General features: G+C 38.8%; 1 protein-coding gene across 23 annotated transcripts in view; it reads right to left on the minus strand.

The window, feature by feature from the left end:
- Positions 1-22162, minus strand: part of LOC113650479 — a 289734-nt gene that overhangs the window by 66862 nt on the left and 200710 nt on the right. For 18 of the 23 annotated variants that reach the window (XM_047816738.1, XM_047816737.1, XM_047816721.1 and 15 more), the window contains 5 exons: positions 20864-21274; positions 19240-19650; positions 13760-14170; positions 7306-7716; positions 4924-5334 (listed from right to left, as the gene is read on the minus strand). In XM_047816738.1, coding sequence (XP_047672694.1) covers positions 4924-5334; positions 7306-7716; positions 13760-14170; positions 19240-19650; positions 20864-21274 — 2055 coding nt within the window. The remainder of the gene's footprint in view (positions 1-4923; positions 5335-7305; positions 7717-13759; positions 14171-19239; positions 19651-20863; positions 21275-22162) is intronic. The other 5 variants (XM_047816740.1, XM_047816735.1, XM_047816725.1 and 2 more) reach the window with 4 other exon arrangements.

Raw genomic sequence — 22162 nt, forward strand, 5'->3', positions numbered from 1 at the left:
CTTTATTTGAACTGTTCACCCTTAGATTTTTATTTATTCATTTGTCTTTATCTTTTGTGGATTTTGCAAAAGATTTTTCTGGTTTGTGTGTTTTGCCGCAGCTGGCCCCTTCGCCTTTATGGATTAATCTCTGCAATGGACATCGTGTCTTTCTACTTATGGTTTCTGTGGATTATATATTCTGGATGAACCATTTAATGACTAAGCTGTTTACTGGATAAGCTGTACTTTTTGACATTTTTTGTAATTTTTTCTGTCCCTCACTGACCTTCCACGAGCCTTGAGCCCCACTTCTCCCCAATTTTTGCAGCTTATCAACCCGTGAGTAAGTTTTCTACTTTCTCTCTGGTCTGTTACCTGTTTTCTCAGAGTTTGGGTTTTTAAAGGTCTGGGGATTTCTTATCCTGTCTGCCTTATTTCTACCCAATAGGGTGTGGTTATCAGGCTAATGCATTTTCTAACATGGTCATGTACAGTAGTAAGTAGAGACAGAAAATATGTGTTGTTTATGGCTTATCGTTCCTGTGAATCATGTTGAACTATGTGCTGCTGTTATTTCAGTCCAATTATTTTTGACTCTGTATTGCCATGTTCTCTGCCTAAAACCTATTACTCTCCTCGCTACTCTAGATGTTTTAATTCTTCTACTGCTAAGTCTTTCAATGATGTATACCCATCTACCCAAATTCCAACTATTGTGGATGATTTATCTACTGGTGTCCATCCTGATGAATTAGTTGAAATTTTTAATAACACCTGCAACTCCACCCTGGATTCATTTGCTCCCCTAAGGATTCAGAGATCCATTCTGAAAAGAAAGGTACAGCCATGGCTTCAGGGACCTATTCATGCTATTAGACAAGACTGTAGGCATGCTGAGCATAGTTGGAAGAAAGAAAAACTTCAGGTTTCATATGAAATCTTCAGAGAAGGTCTTAAACAATACCAGAGTGCTGTTAAGGAGGCACAGAGGAAATACGTCAGATTTAATTGCTCAAAATGCAAAGAAGCCAAAGATACTTTTTAATACAATCAATGCCCTTTCAAGTCCTGCTCCAAGTCCATGCTAGAAATTTGCACTGACTTGTGTGAACAGTTTTTATATCATTTTACACAAAAAGTCGAGTGTATCAGGTCTAATATTACATCTCAAAATTATCCTCCTCTAGAAATGATTTCGCAACGGAGCTCAATACTGTATCTAGTTTTCAACTCATGTCTCCTTCACAGCTTCATGAAATAGTTCTTAGTATGAAGACCTCCACTTCACACTCTGATGTTTTGCCTTCTCACATTTTTAAAGAGTTTTTTCCAGCTTTGAGTTCAGTTGTTACTGCTATTATTAATAGCTCCTTAACAAATGGAATTGTACCATCTTCTTTTAAGCATGCTATAGTCCAACCATTGTTAAAAAAGCATCATCTCAATCAGTATACACTGGATAATTACTGACCTATATCAAAATTGTCCTTCATCTCAAAGGTCTTGGAAAAGGTTACCAATGATATTTTATTGTCACTTGACTCTGGTTCTTGCTGTATTCTAATCATGCTTGATCTAAGTGCAGCATTCGACACAATAGATCATGATATCCTTCTACAAAGACTTTATCAAGTAGCTGGTTTTCAGGGATCTGTGCTGAACTGGTTTGTTTCCTATCTTAAGGACAGATCTTTTTCTGTGAATTTGGGAAACTGTTTTTCATTTAGCGCTCAAATCTCCTATAGTGTTCTTCAGGGCTCTATCTTGGGTCCTTTGCTTTTCTTGTTGTATATGCTTCCACTCGGTTATATCTTTCAGAAACATAATTTATCATATCATCTCTACGCTGACAATACTCAATACTCTATTTTCCAGTTAAAAACAATAACTGCTCTATGTCCACTCAGTTTGATTGTCTTCAGGATATTAAGTGCTAGCTGGATCTGAATTTCTTAGTTAAATAATGACAAAACCGAAATAATAGTTTTTGGTCCAACAACTGTGTCTTCTGGTCTTATAAAGCAACTTGGCCCTTTGTCTGCAAATGTAAGTAATCATATTAGAAACCTTGGTGTTGCTTTTGATCCTATCTTGTCCTTTGATAAACAGATTAACACTGTTGTGAAAAGCAGCTTTTTTCAGTTAAGATCAATTGCTAAAATCAAGAAGATGCATTCTATGAAGGACCTTCAAACTATAATTCATGCTTTTCTAACTTCGAGATTGGATTACTGTAACTCTCTTTTTTTTGGCTTGCCTAAATCATCTCTCGACCATTTACAACTGGTACAAAATGCGGCAGCGAGATTACTGACTGGCACCAGAAAACGTGAGCACATTATCCCAGTACTTGCCTCGTTACACTGGCTCCCGGTTAAGTTCCGTGTTTTTTTTAAGATTTTACTTTATGTTTTTAAAGCTTCACATGGTTGTGCCCCCAGTATATTTGTGACCTCCTCACTCCATTGCCTACCCCCAGATCTCTTCAGTCTGCTAATCAATTCCTTCTCTCGGTACCTCGTGCACATTTTAAAACTAAGGGCGATCGAGCCTTTGCTACGGCAGCTCCAAAGTTGTGGAACAATCTCCCTCTTCATTTAAGATCTGCTACCACTGTCTCATTGTTTAAATCTGCTTTAAAAACCCACTTTTATTCTATATGTTTTAACTATGTTTGAAGGTGTAGTTTTTTTATGTGATTTCTTTTGGTTTGTTTTGGATTGTGTTTTTATTTTTGCACTGTTTTATTTGTTTTTACTTGATGTACAGCACTTTGGCTGCAACGACTGTCTTTAAATGTGCTTTATAAATTAATAAACTAAACTAAACTAAACTAAACTAGTATTACTCATTGTGTTCATTTATTGATAATAAATACCCCCTCGGCCAGCTGCACCAGCAGGTTCCGCCATAATAGTTGCCTGAGTAATGCATGTGTGGGGCGGAGCTATCAAACAGGGGTGACACCCATTTGGGTTAAGGGCGTGTTTGTTTAGGTGATTTCAAATGTCCACATTGGCTTTCAAACATCGTGCACATGTTTTAAACATATCAAAAAAATTATATTTATAAGTGTATACATATTCATATATCTAAAAAAAACTGTGCAGAAGTCACTAAAGTTTCTTTTTCTCATTGAGTAAAATATATTGAGTTGTTGCTAGAATACAGAGGGTGTCTCAGGGACACTAAAAGAAAGCCTATTGTACTTGTCTAGTAGTAATGTTTATGCTATGTCATGTTTTATTCTTGATGTTGAAGGAAACAGATATTTACTCAACAATATTAGACAATCATCTCTGTACAATTAATGCAGAAATATCACATACATTGAGAATATTCACACTCAACTGCACACAGAGTCACAGGTGTATTTCAGAGAGATTACACATGGACTTAAGCTAATTCTGTAAGTAAATGATGGGATGTCATTTCAGGCAAATATTAAATAAATAATTATATGTTCAATAGTAAATAAGAATTAAATATTTAAAGTCCACAGAAAGCTTTTCCCATAATAGTTATCGGCGCAGACAGCACTATTTCTCATGGGGCAATTTTTTATGGATGAAGTTATAAATGAACTTCAAGTAAGCTGTAAGAGTATCAGATGAATGCTCAGTTAACTTATCCTTCACAGTTGTTTCTCTACACAATTGATACAAAATAAAAATAAAAGTAATTTTAATTATATATTATATATATACACACACACACACACACACTTTAAGTGATTATGATCATAAGAGAGCAACAGCAACAAAAGCATTCATTCATTAGATTTTAATTGCTGAATTTATATTTCTGATCATTTTAATTTGGTTTTAATTTGGTTTGAGAGATATTAACATCAGAACGTTTCAGATGATTAGAATAAGCCTAGTTCAAAACGTACAGAATCACTACTGAAACCTACACCCTCTCTCAAACAAGACAGACAATCTCTCCCATTTACTTATTATGGATGTTTTGATTTTGTTTTTCTTTGTGTTGTTTTTGTTTTACAGAAAGTTACGTAGAGAAAACAAGCACAACAGACTGTTGAAAATAAAACAGATCAGAGATTCTTGTCTGTAGCAATCTGCCAGAGTACAGCTTAAAGAGAAAAAGTCTATTAATAAAATTTAAACTGATGTTATTGTTGCTGGGCTAAAACAAAAGATGAGAAAATTCCCTGTGAGCTGTAATTAGACCATTCTAAGCACTCATTGGGTGATTTCTAGACACATTGGGAAGTTGTTATAAAATAATAAATAATTTGCTCAAAGAAAATATAATATGCTTAAAATACTGCTGCCCTTTATTAATCTGCTATATCCGGGTACTCATGAACAAAATAACACATCAAATCATGATGGGAAAACATCCCCCATCACAAACAAGACCATGTTTTTGGGTTTCTTTGTCTTTGTTTATTGATATCAGCAACTTAATTAGTGCATTTAGAGAAGCAATTTAATCTGATTATAATTTATTTGGCAGCAATCATTAATGGAGAAAATTGGTGGGGGAGGTGCCACAATCAACTGAAATATATTTAAAAACTATTTATTTTGTAACAGTATTCGTAGTCTACATCGATTGTAAGTTTGTCCTAAAAAATCTGATAAAAATACTAAATGCCCCAATCGGTTGCACATGTTGGTATCTATAACTATTGCCTCGCATTACGGCACTTGATAACTGCTGTGTGACTGTCAGAGCAGTTTACATGTAGCTCTGAAGATGAAGTGAAGCACTGCTCAGCACATTATTCTGCATTGCTGGTCAGAGAGGAAGAGTAAAAAATGCTCAGAAGGGGAAAAGATAATATGGTGTGATCTCTTAACAAAATGTGGTGATATTTATCTGCAGGAGTATTTCATTTTAAAACAAACACTTCTTTTATCAGCTGTGGAGCACAAACACTAAAGAAAGTCTGAGAAATCTGTAATAACTTACACATTAAAGCTGAGGTGTGAGATGTAGGGCAGACACTGAAGGAAACTCCTCACTTCACTCTCTTCATCTGAACAGTTTCTCAGCTCCACTCGCTTCTTCTGTGTTTGGAGTTTCAGCACTTCTAGGAGGACGGAGACTTTTGTCTCTGAGAGATTTATGGACCAAACAGGAAGTGACCGGTAAACTGGCAGCAATGCTGGAAGGACAGTCCTGTGTGTTTTACTCTCATACTGCTTCACATGTGAGAACAGATCCAGCAGGAAATCACTCTGTTCATATTTATATGTCATCACTGTATTCAATGTCTCCTGGATGGTTTGTGGTTGGTGTAGAGCTGCATGCAGACACAAATCCAGTAGAAATGTTCGCCATCTCTTTTCATGTTCTTTCTTCACATGTTTAGAGCCAGTCCTGAAGAAAAGTGAAATACTCACATTATTACAGTACACAACATAGAGAATTTGATGGACTCCTGTCTTTTTATTAAACATTTACAGTTATGGCCTTTGGCAGATGTCCAGAGAGACAAATGTTTTGTCTCTATCGTAAAGTCTCTGATATGCTTCAAACATATCAAAAAAGTATATTTATAAGTGTATATATTCAAATATCTAAAAAAAAAAACTGTGCAGAAGTCACTAAAGTTTCTTTTTCTCATTGAGTAAAATATATTGAGTTGTTGCTAGAATACAGAGGGTGTCTCAGGGACACTAAAAGAAAGCCTATTGTACTTGTCTAGTAGTAACGTTTATGCTATGTCATGTTTTATTCTTGATGTTGAAGGAAACATATTTACTCAACAATATTAGACAATCATCTCTGTACAATTAATGCATAAATATCACATACATTGAGAATATTCACACTCAACTGCACACAGAGTCACAGGTGTATTCAGAGAGTTTACACATGGACTTAAGCTAATTCTGTCAGTGTGTCTTTCAGATTATTAACATCACCTGCAAGGAGCTCACACTGCACAGCTTTATGCAATAAATGTATCTGTGTCAGGATTTAAACACTAATAACATCTAGACCACTGCCTTTAAACACAAGAATTCACCATTGTGAAAAAAATAAGTGTTGGGGTTTTGTTGGTGGCTGCATTTTGAATGAGAGAGATGTGTATGAGCAAAGAATAGGTTCCCTACACTTTTCCTACATGAACATTTATGAAGTCAAGCACATTTTCCTGTATGATATCAGCCAGAGTAAGGAGCAATATTAAGTCCAGTGTCACTGACTGACAGTTTTGGAACCAATAATATGTCATGCTAAGATTTATGTTTTGGGATAAAAGAAATGATGGAATGTCATTTCAGGCAAATATTAAATAAATAATTATATGTTCAATAGTTAATAAGAATGATCACTTTAAAGTCCACAGAAAGCTTTTCCCATAATAGTTATCGGCGCAGACAGCACTATTTCTCATGGGGCAATTTTTTATGGATGAAGTTATAAATGAACTTCAAGTAAGCTGTAAGAGTAGTAAAAGATGAAAAAATTACCTATGAGCTGTAATTAGAATCATTTTCCACATTTGACCATTCTAAGCACTCATGGGGTGATCTCTAGACACATCAGGAAGTTTTTATAAAATAATAAATACTTTTCTAAAAGAAGTTATAATATGCTTAAAAGTGAAAGTGACATGACATACGGCTAAGTACGGTGACCCATACTCAGAATTCGTTCTCTGCATTTGACCCATCCAAAGTGCACACACACAGCAGTGAACACACACACCGTGAACACACACCTGGAGCAGTGGGCAGCCATTTATGCTGCGGCACCCGGGAAGCATTTCTGGGGCGTCTTTCGGTGCCTTGCTCAAGGGCACCTCAGTCGTGGCCGGCCCGATACTGGAACCCACAACCTTAGGGTTAGGAGCCAGACTCTCTTATTACTCTTATTTGGCAGCAATCATTAATGAAGAAAATTGGTGGGGGAGGTGCCACAATCAACTGAAATATATTTAAAAACTATTTATTTTGTAACAGTATTCGTAGTCTACATCGATTGTAAGTTTGTCCTAAAAAATCTGATAAAAATACTAAATGCCCCAATCGGTTGCACATGTTGGTATCTATAACTATTGCCTCGCATTACGGCACTTGATAACTGCTGTGTGACTGTCAGAGCAGATTACATGTAGCTCTGAAGATGAAGTGAAGCACTGCTCAGCACATTATTCTGCATTGCTGGTCAGAGAGGAAGAGTAAAAAATGCTCAGAAGGGGAAAGGATAATATGGTGTGATCTCTTAACAAAATGTGGTGATATTTATCTGCAGGAGTATTTCATTTTAAAACAAACACTTCTTTTATCAGCTGTTAAGCACAAACACTAAAGAAAGTCTGAGAAATCTGAAATAACTTACTCATTAAAGCTGAGGTGTGAGATGTAGGGCAGACACTGAAGGAAACTCCTCACTTCACTCTCTTCACCTGAACAGTCTCTCAGCTCCACTGGTTTCTTCTGTGTTTGGAGTTTCAGCACTTCTAGGAGGACGGAGACTTTTGTCTCTGAGAGATTTATGGACCAAACAGGAAGTGACCGGTAAACTGGCAGCAATGCTGGAAGGACAGTCCTGTGTGTTTTACTCTCATACTGCTTCACATGTGAGAACAGATCCAGCAGGAAATCACTCTGTTCATATTTATATGTCATCACTGTATTCACTGACTCCTGGATGGTTTGTGGTTGGTGTAGAGCTGCATGCAGACACAAATCCAGTAGAAATGTTCGCCATCTCTTTTCATGTTCTTTCTTCACATGTTTAGAGCCAGTCCTGGGGAAAAGTGAAATACTCACATTATTACAGTACACAACATAGAGAATTTGATGGACTCCTGTTTTTTTATTCAACATTTACAGTTATGGCCTTTGGCAGATGTCCAGAGAGACAAATATAGCGTTCAGCGTCAGTTCAGGCAGGCCTTTGGTTTCGCGATATGGGACTCTAAGAGGTCGTGATTACTATTAGTATACTTGAGCCGAAAAGGAAGTTTGAAGACGCTTTGACCTTATGGTAAATCGATACGGCGCGCATGTTCGTGTACAGTATAATAGTGCGTTTATTGAGCCGGAAGGGCTGGCGTGTTGTACAGTCTGTTATGCTACACTACGTTAGGCTATGCTTTGATATGCTATGCATGTTATGCTATGCTAGGTTATATTATTGTATGATACGCCATGTTATAAGATGAGGTTATGCTATGCACGTCACGATGGGTCATGCCATGCTTGCTTTGCTAGGCTAGATTACCTCATGCTAGGTAATGCTATGCCTCCATATGCTTTGCTATGCCAGCTCATTATGTTATGTGGCTGTTTCCTCTGCATTGCTGCTGCTGCGAGTTAAATTTGGTGAACCATACTCAGAATTCGTTCTCTGCATTTGACCCGTCCGAAGTGCACACACACAGCAGTGAACACACACACACCGTGAACACACACCCGGAGCAGTGGGCAGCCATTAATGCTGCGGTGCCCGGTTAGCATTAGGGGGGTTCGGTGCCTTGCTCAAGGGCACCTCAATCGTGGCCGGCCCAAGACACGAACCCACAACCTTCGGATTACAAGTCAGACTCTCTAACCATTAGGCCACGACTTGTTATGCTATGCCTCACTAGGCTATGTTAGGTTACATTATGCTATGCCCTGTTAAGCTATGTTAGGTTGTGCAATGCCTCGCTAGGCTATGTTGGGTTACGGTATGCTATGCCCTGCTAGGCTGTGTTACGTTATGCTATACCTCGCTAGGCCAGGTTAGGTTACGTTTCCCTATGTTATGCCTCGCTAGGCTGTTATGATACGTTATGCTATGCCTCACTAGGCTATGTTAGGTTACGTTATGCCATGCCTTGCTAGGCTATGTTAGGTTACGTTATTCCCTGCTAGGCTATGTTACGTTATGCTATGCCTCGCTAGGCTATGTTAGGTTACTTTATGCTATGCCCTGCTAGGCTATGTTATGTTATACTATGCCTCACCAGGCTATGTTAGGTTACGTTATGCTATGCCCTGTTAAGCTATGTTAAGTTACGGTATGCTATGCCTCGCTAGGCTATGTTATGCCCTGCTAGGCTATGTTATGTTATGCTATGCCTCGCCGGGCTATGTTAGGTTACTTTATGCCTTGCCCTGCCAGGCTATATTACGTTATGTTATGCTATGTCTCACTGGGCTATGTTAGGTTACGTTATGCTACCCCTTGCTAGGCTTTGTTAGGTTACTTTATGCTTTGCCCTGCTAGGCTATGTTACGTTATGCTATGCCTCATCAGGCTATTTTAGGTTACGTTATGCTATGCCCTGCTAAGCTATGTCAGGTTACGTTATGCTATGCCCTGCTAAGCTATGTTAGGTTACGTTATGCTATGCCCTGTGAAGCTACGTTAGGTTCCGTTATGCTATGCCCTGCTAAGATGTGTTAGGTTCCGTTATGCTATGCCCTGCTAAGCTACGATAGGTTACGTTATGCTATGCCCTGCTAAGCTATGTTATGTTACGCTATGTTAGGCCTCGTTGGCTGTTATGATACATTATGCTATGCCTCGCTAGGCTGTGTTATGGTGCTTGGTGCTGTGCCTTGCTGGGCTTGTTTTGCTGCATTGTGCTGTGTCTTGCTAGGCCGTGTTAGGTTACGTTACGCTATGTTGTGCCTCGATAGGCTGTTCTGATACATTGTGCTGTGCCTTGCTAGGCGATGTTAGGTTACGTTGCGCTATGTTATTCCTCGCTAGGCTGTTATGATGCTTTATGCTATGGCTTGCTAGGCTGTGTTATGGTGTGTTGTGCTGTGCCTTGCTGGGCTATGTTGTGTTGCATTGTTAGGCCGTGTTAGGTAACGTTACCATATGTTGTGCCTTGCTAGACTGTTGTGATGCGTTATGCTATGCCTCGCTAGGCTGTGTTATGGTGTGGTGTTCTGTGCCCTGCTGGGCTATGTTGTGTTGCATTGCAGTTAGCTGTGCATTGCTAGGCCGTGTTGTGTTGCATTATGCTACAGTATGCCTTGCTAGGCCATGTTAGGTTACGTTGCACTGTGTACCTCGCTAGGCTGTTATGATGCGTTAGGCCATGCCTGCTAGGCGTTTACATTGTGCTGTGCCTCACTAGGCTGTTGTGATGCGTTAGGCCGTGTTTTGCTAGCCGTTTTGTTACGTTATGCTGTGCCTCGCTTAGCTATTATATGTTGTGCCGTGCCTTGCTGGGCTGTGTTTGTTACATTGTGCTGTGCCCTGCTGGGCTGTGTTGGGTTGCGCTGTGCTATGTTGTGTTGCGTGGTGCTGTTGTAATGCGTTGTGCTGTGCCTTGCTGGGCTGTAGTGATACATTATGCGGTGCCTTGCTAGGTGTTATTTTGCATTGTGCTGTGTCTTGCTGGGCTGTTTTGCGTTACGTTATGCGATGCCTTGCTGGGCTGTGTTGCGTTACGTTATGATATGCCTTGCTGGGCTGTGTCGGGTTGCGTAACGCTGGGTTATGCCTTGCTGGGCTGTGCTTCGCTGGGCTGTTGTAATGCCTTATGCCATGCATTGCTGGGCGTTATGTTTCCGTTGTGCTAGGACTCTCTAGGCCGTTATGATGCCTTATGCCATGCCTTGCTATGCGTTTTTACATTATACGATGCCTCGCTAGGCTATGGTATGTTGTGCTATGCCCTACTAGGCAGTTATGATATGATATGCCATGACTTGCTAGGCGTTATGTTGCGTCACGCTGTGCCTTGCTAGGCTGTTGTGATATGTTATGCCATGCCTCGCTAGGCTTTTATGATGCGTTATGCAGGAAATATTTACTGGCAAATGGATTAACTTCTTAACTTGACATGGTTAAATTTTAGCCAGCAATGAAAATGAAAAGCTTGATTAAATTCTCTCCTCTCTGTAGCAGTGTCCAGCGAAAGATCGAGACCTTTGGATTGATAATCAATGGCTCCTGGCCCTGCTTGTATTGTTTCTGTTCGTTACAGACAGACAGACAGACAGACAGATAGATAGAGTAAATGTTCCAAAGCTGGAAAGGCCCCGAGAAGCATCCTAACCGCTGCTTCTTCAATTATTTAATAGCTGGACTTATCCAAGGTTTTCGCAGGAGTGTTTGGTTGACTACTCATTAGTTTGCCTATAATTTGCTTTCTGCCGTTAAAAAACCTGAAATTGTTGGAAAAGGAAGTTAAGACTGGATTTCTTGTTGGGTCTTTTGGAAGTCTCCTTTCTCGGGTTGTTGGATGGATACTAGAGGGATGGCTACTCAGGATATTCAGGGAGGAGGCACTTGGTTCTCGTGTTCTGTTTGTGATTGAGCTAGCTCTGCTGCTGCTATGCTAGCTCTCCTCCTCTGCTGCTGCTAGCTCTCCTTTTTTGCTGCTGCTAGCTCTCCTCCTCTGCTGCTGTCCCTAAGGTAGCTGAACCAGGAGTGGAACGTTAAAGGTTCTGGTTGCTCCTTGGGAAATTGGGATGGTATGATGTTCATGATGATATGGAGTCTTCTGCAGCCTTGAATCGTATACAGGCACTGAGCCTTCCGGGTTTTTTGTTTGTTTGTTTTGTTTTGTTTTGTTTTTTTTTTTGGGGGGGGGGGGGTTAATGGTCAGTGGTTGCTAGTAAATGGTAAAGGAACTGCTTTCCGTTCCTGATAACAACATGTCCTCTGCTCTGTTGGTATTTACTAATAAGTTTGGCTAGTGAAAAGCTCGCTTTAATCCTCTGCTGGCTCTTCAGTTAGCATGAAGAGCCAGGGAGGATTGCCTGGTATGGTCTGTTTGGGGGGATTTTGTCTGGCTGCTTTCCCAGTTAATGGGAGATTGTCCCCCAACGAAGCTGCTGCTGTTCCCTGACTAGCTTTCATGGAGCTCATGAAAAGGAAGGGGAATTCAGAACAGAGCCATACTGCCAGATGTAAATTTCATAAGCTTGCAAATAAAAAATTTTAATATTTCAAAGAATTGTCTTTATTTTGACTCAAGTGGTCCTGACTGAAATGTTTTGTCTCTATCGTAAAGTCTCTGATATGTTTCAAACATATCAAAAAAGTATAAGTGTATATATTCAAATATCTAAAAAAAACTGTGCAAACGTCACTAAAGTTTCTTTTTCTCATTGAGTAAAATATATTGAGTTGTTGCTAGAATACAGAGGGTGCCTCAGGGACACTAAAAGAAAGCCTATTGTACTTGTCTAGTAGTAATGTTTATGCTATGTCATGTTTTATTCTTGATGTTGAAGGAAACAGATATTTACTCAACAATATTAGACAATCATCTCTGTACAATTAATGCATAAATATCACATACATTGAGAATATTCACACTCAACTGCACACAGAGTCACAGGTGTATTCAGAGAGTTTACACATGGACTTAAGCTAATTCTGTCAGTGTGTCTTTCAGATTATTAACATCACCTGCAAGGAGCTCACACTGCACAGCTTTATGCAATAAATGTATCTGTGTCAGGATTTAAACACTAATAACATCTAGACCACTGCCTTTAAACACAAGAATTCACCATTGTGAAAAAAATAAGTGTTGGGGTTTTGTTGGTGGCTGCATTTTGAATGAGAGAGATGTGTATGAGCAAAGAATAGGTTCCCTACACTTTTCCTACATGAACATTTATGAAGTCAAGCACATTTTCCTGTATGATATCAGCCAGAGTAAGGAGCAATATTAAGTCCAGTGTCACTGACTGACAGTTTTGGAACCAATAATATGTCATGCTAAGATTTATGTTTTGGGATAAAAGAAATGATGGAATGTCATTTCAGGCAAATATTAAATAAATAATTATATGTTCAATAGTTAATAAGAATGATCACTTTAAAGTCCACAGAAAGCTTTTCCCATAATAGTTATCGGCGCAGACAGCACTATTTCTCATGGGGCAATTTTTTATGGATGAAGTTATAAATGAACTTCAAGTAAGCTGTAAGAGTAGTAAAAGATGAAAAAATTACCTATGAGCTGTAATTAGAATCATTTTCCACATTTGACCATTCTAAGCACTCATGGGGTGATCTCTAGACACATCAGGAAGTTTTTATAAAATAATAAATACTTTTCTAAAAGAAGTTATAATATGCTTAAAAGTGAAAGTGACATGACATACGGCTAAGTACGGTGACCCATACTCAGAATTCGTTCTCTGCATTTGACCCATCCAAAGTGCACACACACAGCAGTGAACACACACACCGTGAACACACACCTGGAGCAGTGGGCAGCCATTTATGCTGCGGCACCCGGGAAGCATTTCTGGGGCGTCTTTCGGTGCCTTGCTCAAGGGCACCTCAGTCGTGGCCGGCCCTATACTGGAACCCACAACCTTAGGGTTAGGAGCCAGACTCTCTTATTACTCTTATTTGGCAGCAATCATTAATGAAGAAAATTGGTGGGGGAGGTGCCACAATCAACTGAAATATATTTAAAAACTATTTATTTTGTAACAGTATTCGTAGTCTACATCGATTGTAAGTTTGTCCTAAAAAATCTGATAAAAATACTAAATGCCCCAATCGGTTGCACATGTTGGTATCTATAACTATTGCCTCGCATTACGGCACTTGATAACTGCTGTGTGACTGTCAGAGCAGATTACATGTAGCTCTGAAGATGAAGTGAAGCACTGCTCAGCACATTATTCTGCATTGCTGGTCAGAGAGGAAGAGTAAAAAATGCTCAGAAGGGGAAAGGATAATATGGTGTGATCTCTTAACAAAATGTGGTGATATTTATCTGCAGGAGTATTTCATTTTAAAACAAACACTTCTTTTATCAGCTGTTAAGCACAAACACTAAAGAAAGTCTGAGAAATCTGAAATAACTTACTCATTAAAGCTGAGGTGTGAGATGTAGGGCAGACACTGAAGGAAACTCCTCACTTCTCTCTCTTCATCTGAACAGTCTCTCAGCTCCACTGGTATCTTCTGTGTTTGGAGTTTCAGCACTTCTAGGAGGACGGAGACTTTTGTCTCTGAGAGATTTATGGACCAAACAGGAAGTGACCGGTAAACTGGCAGCAATGCTGGAAGGACAGTCCTGTGTGTTTTACTCTCATACTGCTTCACATGTGAGAACAGATCCAGCAGGAAATCACTCTGTTCATATTTATATGTTATCACTGTATTCAATGTCTCCTGGATGGTTTGTGGTTGGTGTAGAGCTGCATGCAGACACAAATCCAGTAGAAATGTTCGCCATCTCTTTTCATGTTCTTTCTTCACATGTTTAGAGCCAGTCCTGAAGAAAAGTGAAATACTCACATTATTACAGTACACAACAGTTATGGCCTTTGGCAGATTTTCCAGATAGACAAATGGTTTGTAGTCTCTGTCTTAAAGGTGGGGTGCACGATGTTTGAGAAATGCTTCAGAAAACTGAGTCGGGCCGATAAACAAAACAAACATGTAGCCAATGAGCAGAAAGAGGCGTGTCTTGTCAATATGCGGCGGAGAGAGTGTTCAGTGCGCATGTCTGACAATAGCAGAAAGTGATTGAAACATTGACATGGCGGATAAAAACGAAAAGCGAAAAAAGGCTTACGATAAGGCAAGAAGCAGGACTGTGTTCATATAGGATCAGCTTGCTGGAGAGAACTGAACGGTACAACACACAGTACTTCAAAAACACATGTATTACCATAGCATTACTCACTGAGTTCATTTATTGATATTTTTATACCCTCGGCCAGCTGCCTCAGCACCTATGTATGTATGGGGCGGAGCTATCAAAACAGGGTTAACACCCATTTGGGTTAGGGGCGTTTTTGAAATTTTGGTGATTTGAAATGTCAACATTAGCATTCAAACAACGTATACCCCACCTTTAAAAACTTTGATATGTTTTAAACATATTAAAAAAGTATATTTATAAGTGTATAAATTTCAAATATCTAAAAAAAAAACTGTGCAGAAGTCACTAAAGTTTCTTTTTCTCATTGTGTAAAATATATTGAGGAGCTCTTGCTAGAATACAGAGGGTGTCTCAGGGACACTAAAAGAAAGCCTATTGTACTTGTCTGTACTATCATTATCATTTTAATTTGGTTTTAATTTGGTTTGAGAGATATTAACATCAGAACGTTTCAGATGATTAGAATAAGCCTAGTTCAAAACGTACAGAATCACTACTGAAACCTACACCCTCTCTCAAACAAGACAGACAATCTCTCCCATTTACTTATTATGGATGTTTTGATTTTGTTTTTCTTTGTGTTGTTTTTGTTTTACAGAAAGTTACGTAGAGAAAACAAGCACAACAGACTGTTGAAAATAAAACAGATCAGAGATTCTTGTCTGTAGCAATCTGCCAGAGTACAGCTTAAAGAGAAAAAGTCTATTAATAAAATTTAAACTGATGTTATTGTTGCTGGGCTAAAACAAAAGATGAGAAAATTCCCTGTGAGCTGTAATTAGACCATTCTAAGCACTCATTGGGTGATTTCTAGACACATTGGGAAGTTGTTATAAAATAATAAATAATTTGCTCAAAGAAAATATAATATGCTTAAAATACTGCTGCCCTTTATTAATCTGCTATATCCGGGTACTCATGAACAAAATAACACATCAAATCGTGATGGGTTATTGCTGGAGATTTCAACATTCATATAGACAATGCAGAAAACAATACTGCAATTGAACTGTTAAATGTTTTAAACACTTTTGATCTGACCCAGCACGTGCAAGGTCCTACACACAATAGGGGACACACTCTTATCTGCTCATTAGCAAGGGTCTAAACATTCCATCCACTGTTATCAAGGATGAAGTGCTATCTGACCATTTCTGTGTTTACTTTGATTTATTGATCTGTCCTGCCACTGGTGCTAGATCTGTCTATGTCAAAAAAGGTACATACATGAAGACACCAGTGAGGTATTTATGAATGCTATATCAATGTTGCCAAACATATCGGCAGACTCTGTTGATGTTCTCCTTGAAAATTTTAAATTAAAAGTTATAGATGCTATTGATGGTATAGCTCCAGTAAAGGTCAGGATGATCACTGGCAGACGTAAAGCACCTTGGAGAAACACAACAGCGGTACAGAGCATGAAAAGAACATGCAGAAAAGCTGAATGTATGTGGCAGAAAACTTGAAGTACATTATAGCATCTATAAGGACAGTCTTCGTGCTTTCAATGTAGAACTAGGCACAGCTAGACAGATCTTCTTCTCAAACATTATAAACAACAACATAAACAACACTCTTACTCTTTTTGCTACTGTAGAGACACTAACAAACCCCCCAAATCAATTTCCTAGTGAAATGCTCTCTGACAACAAATGCAATGAGTTTGCAACCTTTTTCCTCTGAGAAAATCAGTAATATCAGAATGGCAATCAATACGGCCTCATATTGTAATGTGGTCAATCAGACCTCACTACGACAACCTCAAAAATTTGACAACCTCAAACATCTCAGAATTTGACATAATTTATGTAAAAACCCTGGAAGAAACTGTACAACATCTTAAAGCATCAACTTGCAGCCTTGACACCCTCCCCACATCCTTTCTCAAAAAGGTACTTAACTGCTTAGAAACTGACCTCTTAAAAATAGTAAATACCTCTCTGCTCACAGGCACTTTTCCAGGGTCCCTAAAAACGGCAGTTGTTAAACGTCTCCTAAAAAAGAGTAACCTAGACAAAACCATACTTAGCAACTACAGACCAATCTCTAATCTTCCTTTTATAGGCAAGATCATTGAAAAGGTTGTTTTCAATCAGCTGAACAAATTCTTAAACTCAAATGGCTATCTGGACAATTTTCAATCTGGTTTCCCCCAGCATCACAGCACAGAGACAGTGCTCATAAAGATAATAAATGATATTCGCTTAAACTCTGATTCGGGTAAAATATCAGTGCTGGTGCTACTAGATCTTAGTGCTGCCTTTGACACGGTAGATCACACCATACTCTTACATAGACTGGTAGGGCTTTCTGGGATGGTACTCAAATGGTTTAAACCATACCTAAAAAGGAGAGGTTACTATGTGAACATAGGTAACTATAAATCTAAGTGGACAATCCATGACATGTGGAGTCCCACAGGGCTCAATTCTTGCACCGCTTCTATTTTAATTTGTATATGCTCCCAATTGGTCAAATAATGAAAAAGAACCAAATTGCTATGTAGATGACACCCAGATATACTTAGCCCTGTCTCCTAATGACTGTCCCCTAATGATATACTTAGCTCCATTGACTCTCTATGTAAGTGCATTGATGAAATTAACAGATGGATGCGTCAAAACTTCCTCCAGTTAAACAAAGACAAAACCAAAGTCATTGTATTCGGAAATAAAGATGAAACTCTCAAGGTTAACACACACCTTGACTCTAGAGGTCAAGTCACAAAATAAAGTCAGAAAACTTGGTGTAATTTTAGAGTCTGACTTTAATTTCAGTAGTCATGTGAAAGCGATAAGCAAATCAGCTTACAACCATCTCAGAAATATAGCCAGAATTAGATGTTTTGTCTCAAGACAGGACTTAGAGAAACTTGTTCATGCTTTCATCACCAGCAGGGTGGATTATTGCAGTGGACTCCTTACTGGGATCCCCCAAAAGACCATTAGACAGCTGCAGCTCATACAGAACGCTGCTGCTAGAATTCTGACCAGAACCAAAACATCTGAGCACATCACTCCAGTCCTCAGGTCCTTACACTGGCTTCCAGTTACATTTAGAATAGATTTTAAAGTATTGTTACTGGTTTATAAATCAATTCATGGCCTAGGACTGAAATACATGACAGATATGCTAATTGAATATAAACCAAGCTGACTGCTCAGATCATTAGGATCAGGTCAGTTAGAGATACCAAGGGTTCACTCAAAACAAGGTGCGTCAGCATTTAGTTATTACGCCACCTATAGCTGGAATCAGCTTCCAGAAGAGATCAGATGTGCTTCAACAGTAGACACTTTTAAATCAAGATTAAAAACACATCTGTTTAACTCTGCATTTACTGAATGAGCGCTGTGCTGCTTCACACTGACTGTGCTTTTTATACAAATCACTTTTACTCCTATTTTATTCTTTTTAACATATTTTAAACTGTTTTTATTAAAATCACATTTACTTTCTTTAATTGTTTTTATTATGATTTTATCGTGTGTCTCTTAGTTTTACATACAGTATTTTCCGCACCATAAGGCGCACCGGATTATAAGGCGCAGTGTCAATTACGGGATCTATTTCTGTACTTAACCCATACATAAGGCGCACCGTATTATAAGGCACATGCTAAAACATACGGTCTACAAAAAAAGGTAACGGAAGCAAAACAGTGAGTTTAGTTGATCTTAATTCTACTATTTAACAACACACACATTATTTTTTAATCAATATTCTCCCACAAATACATCAAAGTCCTCATCTACTGTGTTTTCTTAACTCCTCTCAGTGCATTTTCTTGCTTCCTCCACTTCCAAACCATAGATTCATTGATGTTGAATTCTTTTGCAGCTCTATTCCCATTTACAACTGCATAACTGATAGCCTGTAGTTTGAATTGTGCCTCGTAAGCATCTGATTTTTATTGGCGGAATGGCAAACCACCTTAAGGTGCATTTACCTCCACCTACTGGACTGGAGTGTGGAGCGCATAATGGTTAGGAAGAAACAAATGTTTTGCAACATACCGGTAGTATACCTACCTGAGGCGTGGAGGAGGTAAGCATATGTACTGTACGTATTACGTAATGTCCTTTGATTGGTTTATGGCTGCCAGCTTACATAGTGTATGTATTACGTTCCTGTGTCAGCAAGAATTGGTCGGACAGTCACACAACATTTTTACAGATTTTTCGAACTTGGTACACACATAAGGTGCTCAGGATTATAAGGCACACAGCCGATTTCTGAGAAAATTTAAGGCTTTTAGGTGCGCCTTATAGTGCAGAAAATACTAATATATATATATATATATATATATATATATATATTTATTTATTTATTTATTTATTTATTTATTTATTTTTTTCCGCTTATAAATTGTTTTCTAATATCTAAGTAAAGCACTTTGAATAACCTCTTTGTATGAAATGTGCTACAGAAATAAACTTGCCTTGCCAACACAAACAAGACCATGTTTTTGGGTTTCTTTGTCTTTGTTCATTGGTATCAGCAATTTAATTAGTGCATTTAGAGAAGCAATTTAATCTGATTATAATTTATTTGGCCACATAATCATTAATGGAGAAAATCTGCAGGAGTATTTCATTTTAAAACAAACACTTCTTTTATCAGCTGTGAAGCACAAACACTAAAGAAAGTCTGAGAAATCTGTAATAACTTACCCATTAAACCTGAGGTGTGAGATGTAGGGCAGACAATGAAGGAAACTCCTCACTTCTCTCTCTTCACCTGAACAGTCTCTCAGCTCCACTGGTATCTTCTGTGTTTGGAGTTTCAGCACTTCTAGGAGAACGGAGACTTTTCTCTCTGAGAGATTTATGGACCAAACAGGAAGTGACCTATAAACTGGCAGCAATGCAGGACGGACAGTCCTGTGTGTTTTACTCTCATACTGCTTCACATGTGAGAACAGATCCAGCAGGAAATCACTCTGTTCATATTTATGTGTTATCACTTTCTCCACTGTCTCCTGGATGGTTTGTGGTTGGTGTAGAGCTGCATGCAGACACAAATCCAGTAGAAATGTTCTCCATCTCTTTTCTTGTTCTTTTTTCCCATGTTTAGAGTCAAACCTGGAGAAAGGTGAAGATAACACACAATAGAACCCAACAATTCCTACTCTTTTTTTAAATGCTTGATAAATAAAAACCTGTGAATAAGACTAAAGTTTCTTCCACATATTGAGTAAAAATATTGGGTAGTTGCTATACACAGATCATGTCTTAAGGACACAAACAGTAAAAAAAAATCCTTGTTAATTGCAATATTTATGTAATGTTTAATGTGTTTTGTTCCAGATTTTAAGGAGTAATGTAGATATTTACTCATTGACACTAAACTATTGTCACATTGCAAGATGTTACCTCTGAGAAGTGTCCAGTATAATCAATATTTGTTTAATCTTGGTATAGGAGATACTTGATAATCTTGACTATTTTCAAGATATATAAGCAACCAAGATGTTTTAGTAGTGATAATCACTCATTTCTCTGAAAAGGTACAACATCTGTACAGAAATATTTACACTTACTGAGACACGGGTTAAGTGAGAATACTTAAGATGATTTTCTCATTACACCTTTCAGATTATTAACCACTCCTGAATAAAGTCCACACTTTAGAGGTCAGCTAATTTTTAATGAATAGAAGTCAATATATGTACAAATAACATCGTGGAGCTCAGCTTTCTTTTAAAGGCAGGGTGCACGATCTCTGAAAGCCAATGTTGACATTTGAAATCACCAACACAAACACGCCCCTAACCCAAATGGGTGTCACCCCTGTATTGATAGCTCCGCCCCACACATACATACGTAACCCAGGTAACTATTATGTCGGGAACCTGATAGGGCAGCTGGCCGAGGGCATGTTTTTATCAATAAATTAACTCAATGAGTAATAATATGGTAATACAAATGTGTTTTTGAAGTACAGTGTGTTATACCGTAAAAGGTTTAGCTTTGTTACATGCGGAAGATGACGTTCAGCACCTTGAACCCGAGGCAAAGGTAACGGCAGAGGTATCCGCCATGTCAATCTTTCAATCGCTTTTGGCTAATTGGTTACACGTTTGTTTTGTTAGTCCGCCTGTCTCAGTTTTCTGACACATTTTTGAAACATCGTGCACCCTGCCTTTAAGACAGAGACTTAGAGACACCCCGCCTTTAATGACACATCTAATACATTTGCGGTGTTTGAGGTCCTCATCTGTACAGCTCTTAGAGTTCCATTATAGAGTGGAGCACAGAGCAATAAAGAAAGTCTGAGAAATCTGTAATAACTTACCCATTAAAGCTGAAGTGTGAGATGTAGGGCAGACACTGAAGGAAACTCCTCACTACACTCTCTTCATCTGAACAGTCTATCACCTCCACTGGTATCTTCTGTGTTTGGAGTTTCAGCACTTCTAGGAGGTCGGAGACTTTTCTCTCTGAGAGATTTATGGACCAAACAGGAAGTGACTGATAAACTGGCAGTAATGCTGGAAGGACAGTCCTGTGTGTTTTACTCTCATACTGCTTCACATGTGAGAACAGATCCAGCAGGAACTCACACCGTTCATATTTATGTGTCATCACTTTCTCCACTGTCTCCTGGATGGTTTGTGGTTGGTGTAGAGCTGCATGCAGACACAAATCCAGTAGAAATGTTCGCCATCTCTTTTCTTGTTCTATCTTCCCATGTTTAGAGTCAAACCTAGAGAATGGTGAAGATAACACACAATAGAACCCAACAATTCCTACTCTTTTTTTAAATGCTTGATAAATACCTGTGAATACGACTAAAGTTTCTTCCACATATTGAGTATAGAGTTCAATGATAGAGCGCACTTTGGTCACATGGTCACATTCCTTCATAAAGAATCTGCACCGTCACCAGAAAATAAACTATTATGTTTCAGTCAACTGTTTCACAGCCTGAGATACTTTATTTAATTAGTCAATTTTTTTTGGAAGAATTTATAAATGTATTTGTTTAATTTTAAGATATGGTGAACCTGTGCTGCATGTGAGAGATTTATCTCTGAGGTCACGGGTCTGAGTGAACGCTGGCGCGTCTTGGCTGCCGCTGCTCTCCCCGATAACAATAATTAACATCATATACACTACATAGACTACAATGAGGATCTATTGCTTATGGCTTGTACTTGCCTGGACTGTACTGCATCTTGTACAGTCCGCAGTACTGTTTCAATACTCTGCTGCTGAACTTTTGAGTTTCCGTCCGTGTTTATATGACTCAATACCTCCTGTACTGCTTGCTCATCCGGACATCTTATATCTGCCTAGGCGGAAATATATTCATCGTGGCTCTCGGCGGAACTTCTGGTTTAATAAATCAAGTGATATAAAGTCATTATGGTCAGCTGTTCGACGCCCACCAAGGAACGCCGGTCGCCGCGCCGGTCAGCGTGTGCTGGTGAACCTGGCTAACTCGGCTACCAGACCAAGCAACAACAGCGCTGTCAGTTTCGGTCTTCTTAACATCCGCTCTCTTACGAGTAAAGGGCATCTTGTGCAGGATCTTCTTGCAAATCGCAAGATTGATTTTCTCTGTTTGACCGAAACATGGCAGCAACAAAAT

The sequence above is a fragment of the Tachysurus fulvidraco genome, chromosome 7 (assembly GCF_022655615.1).
Source record: "Tachysurus fulvidraco isolate hzauxx_2018 chromosome 7, HZAU_PFXX_2.0, whole genome shotgun sequence".
Classification (NCBI taxonomy): domain Eukaryota; kingdom Metazoa; phylum Chordata; class Actinopteri; order Siluriformes; family Bagridae; genus Tachysurus; species Tachysurus fulvidraco.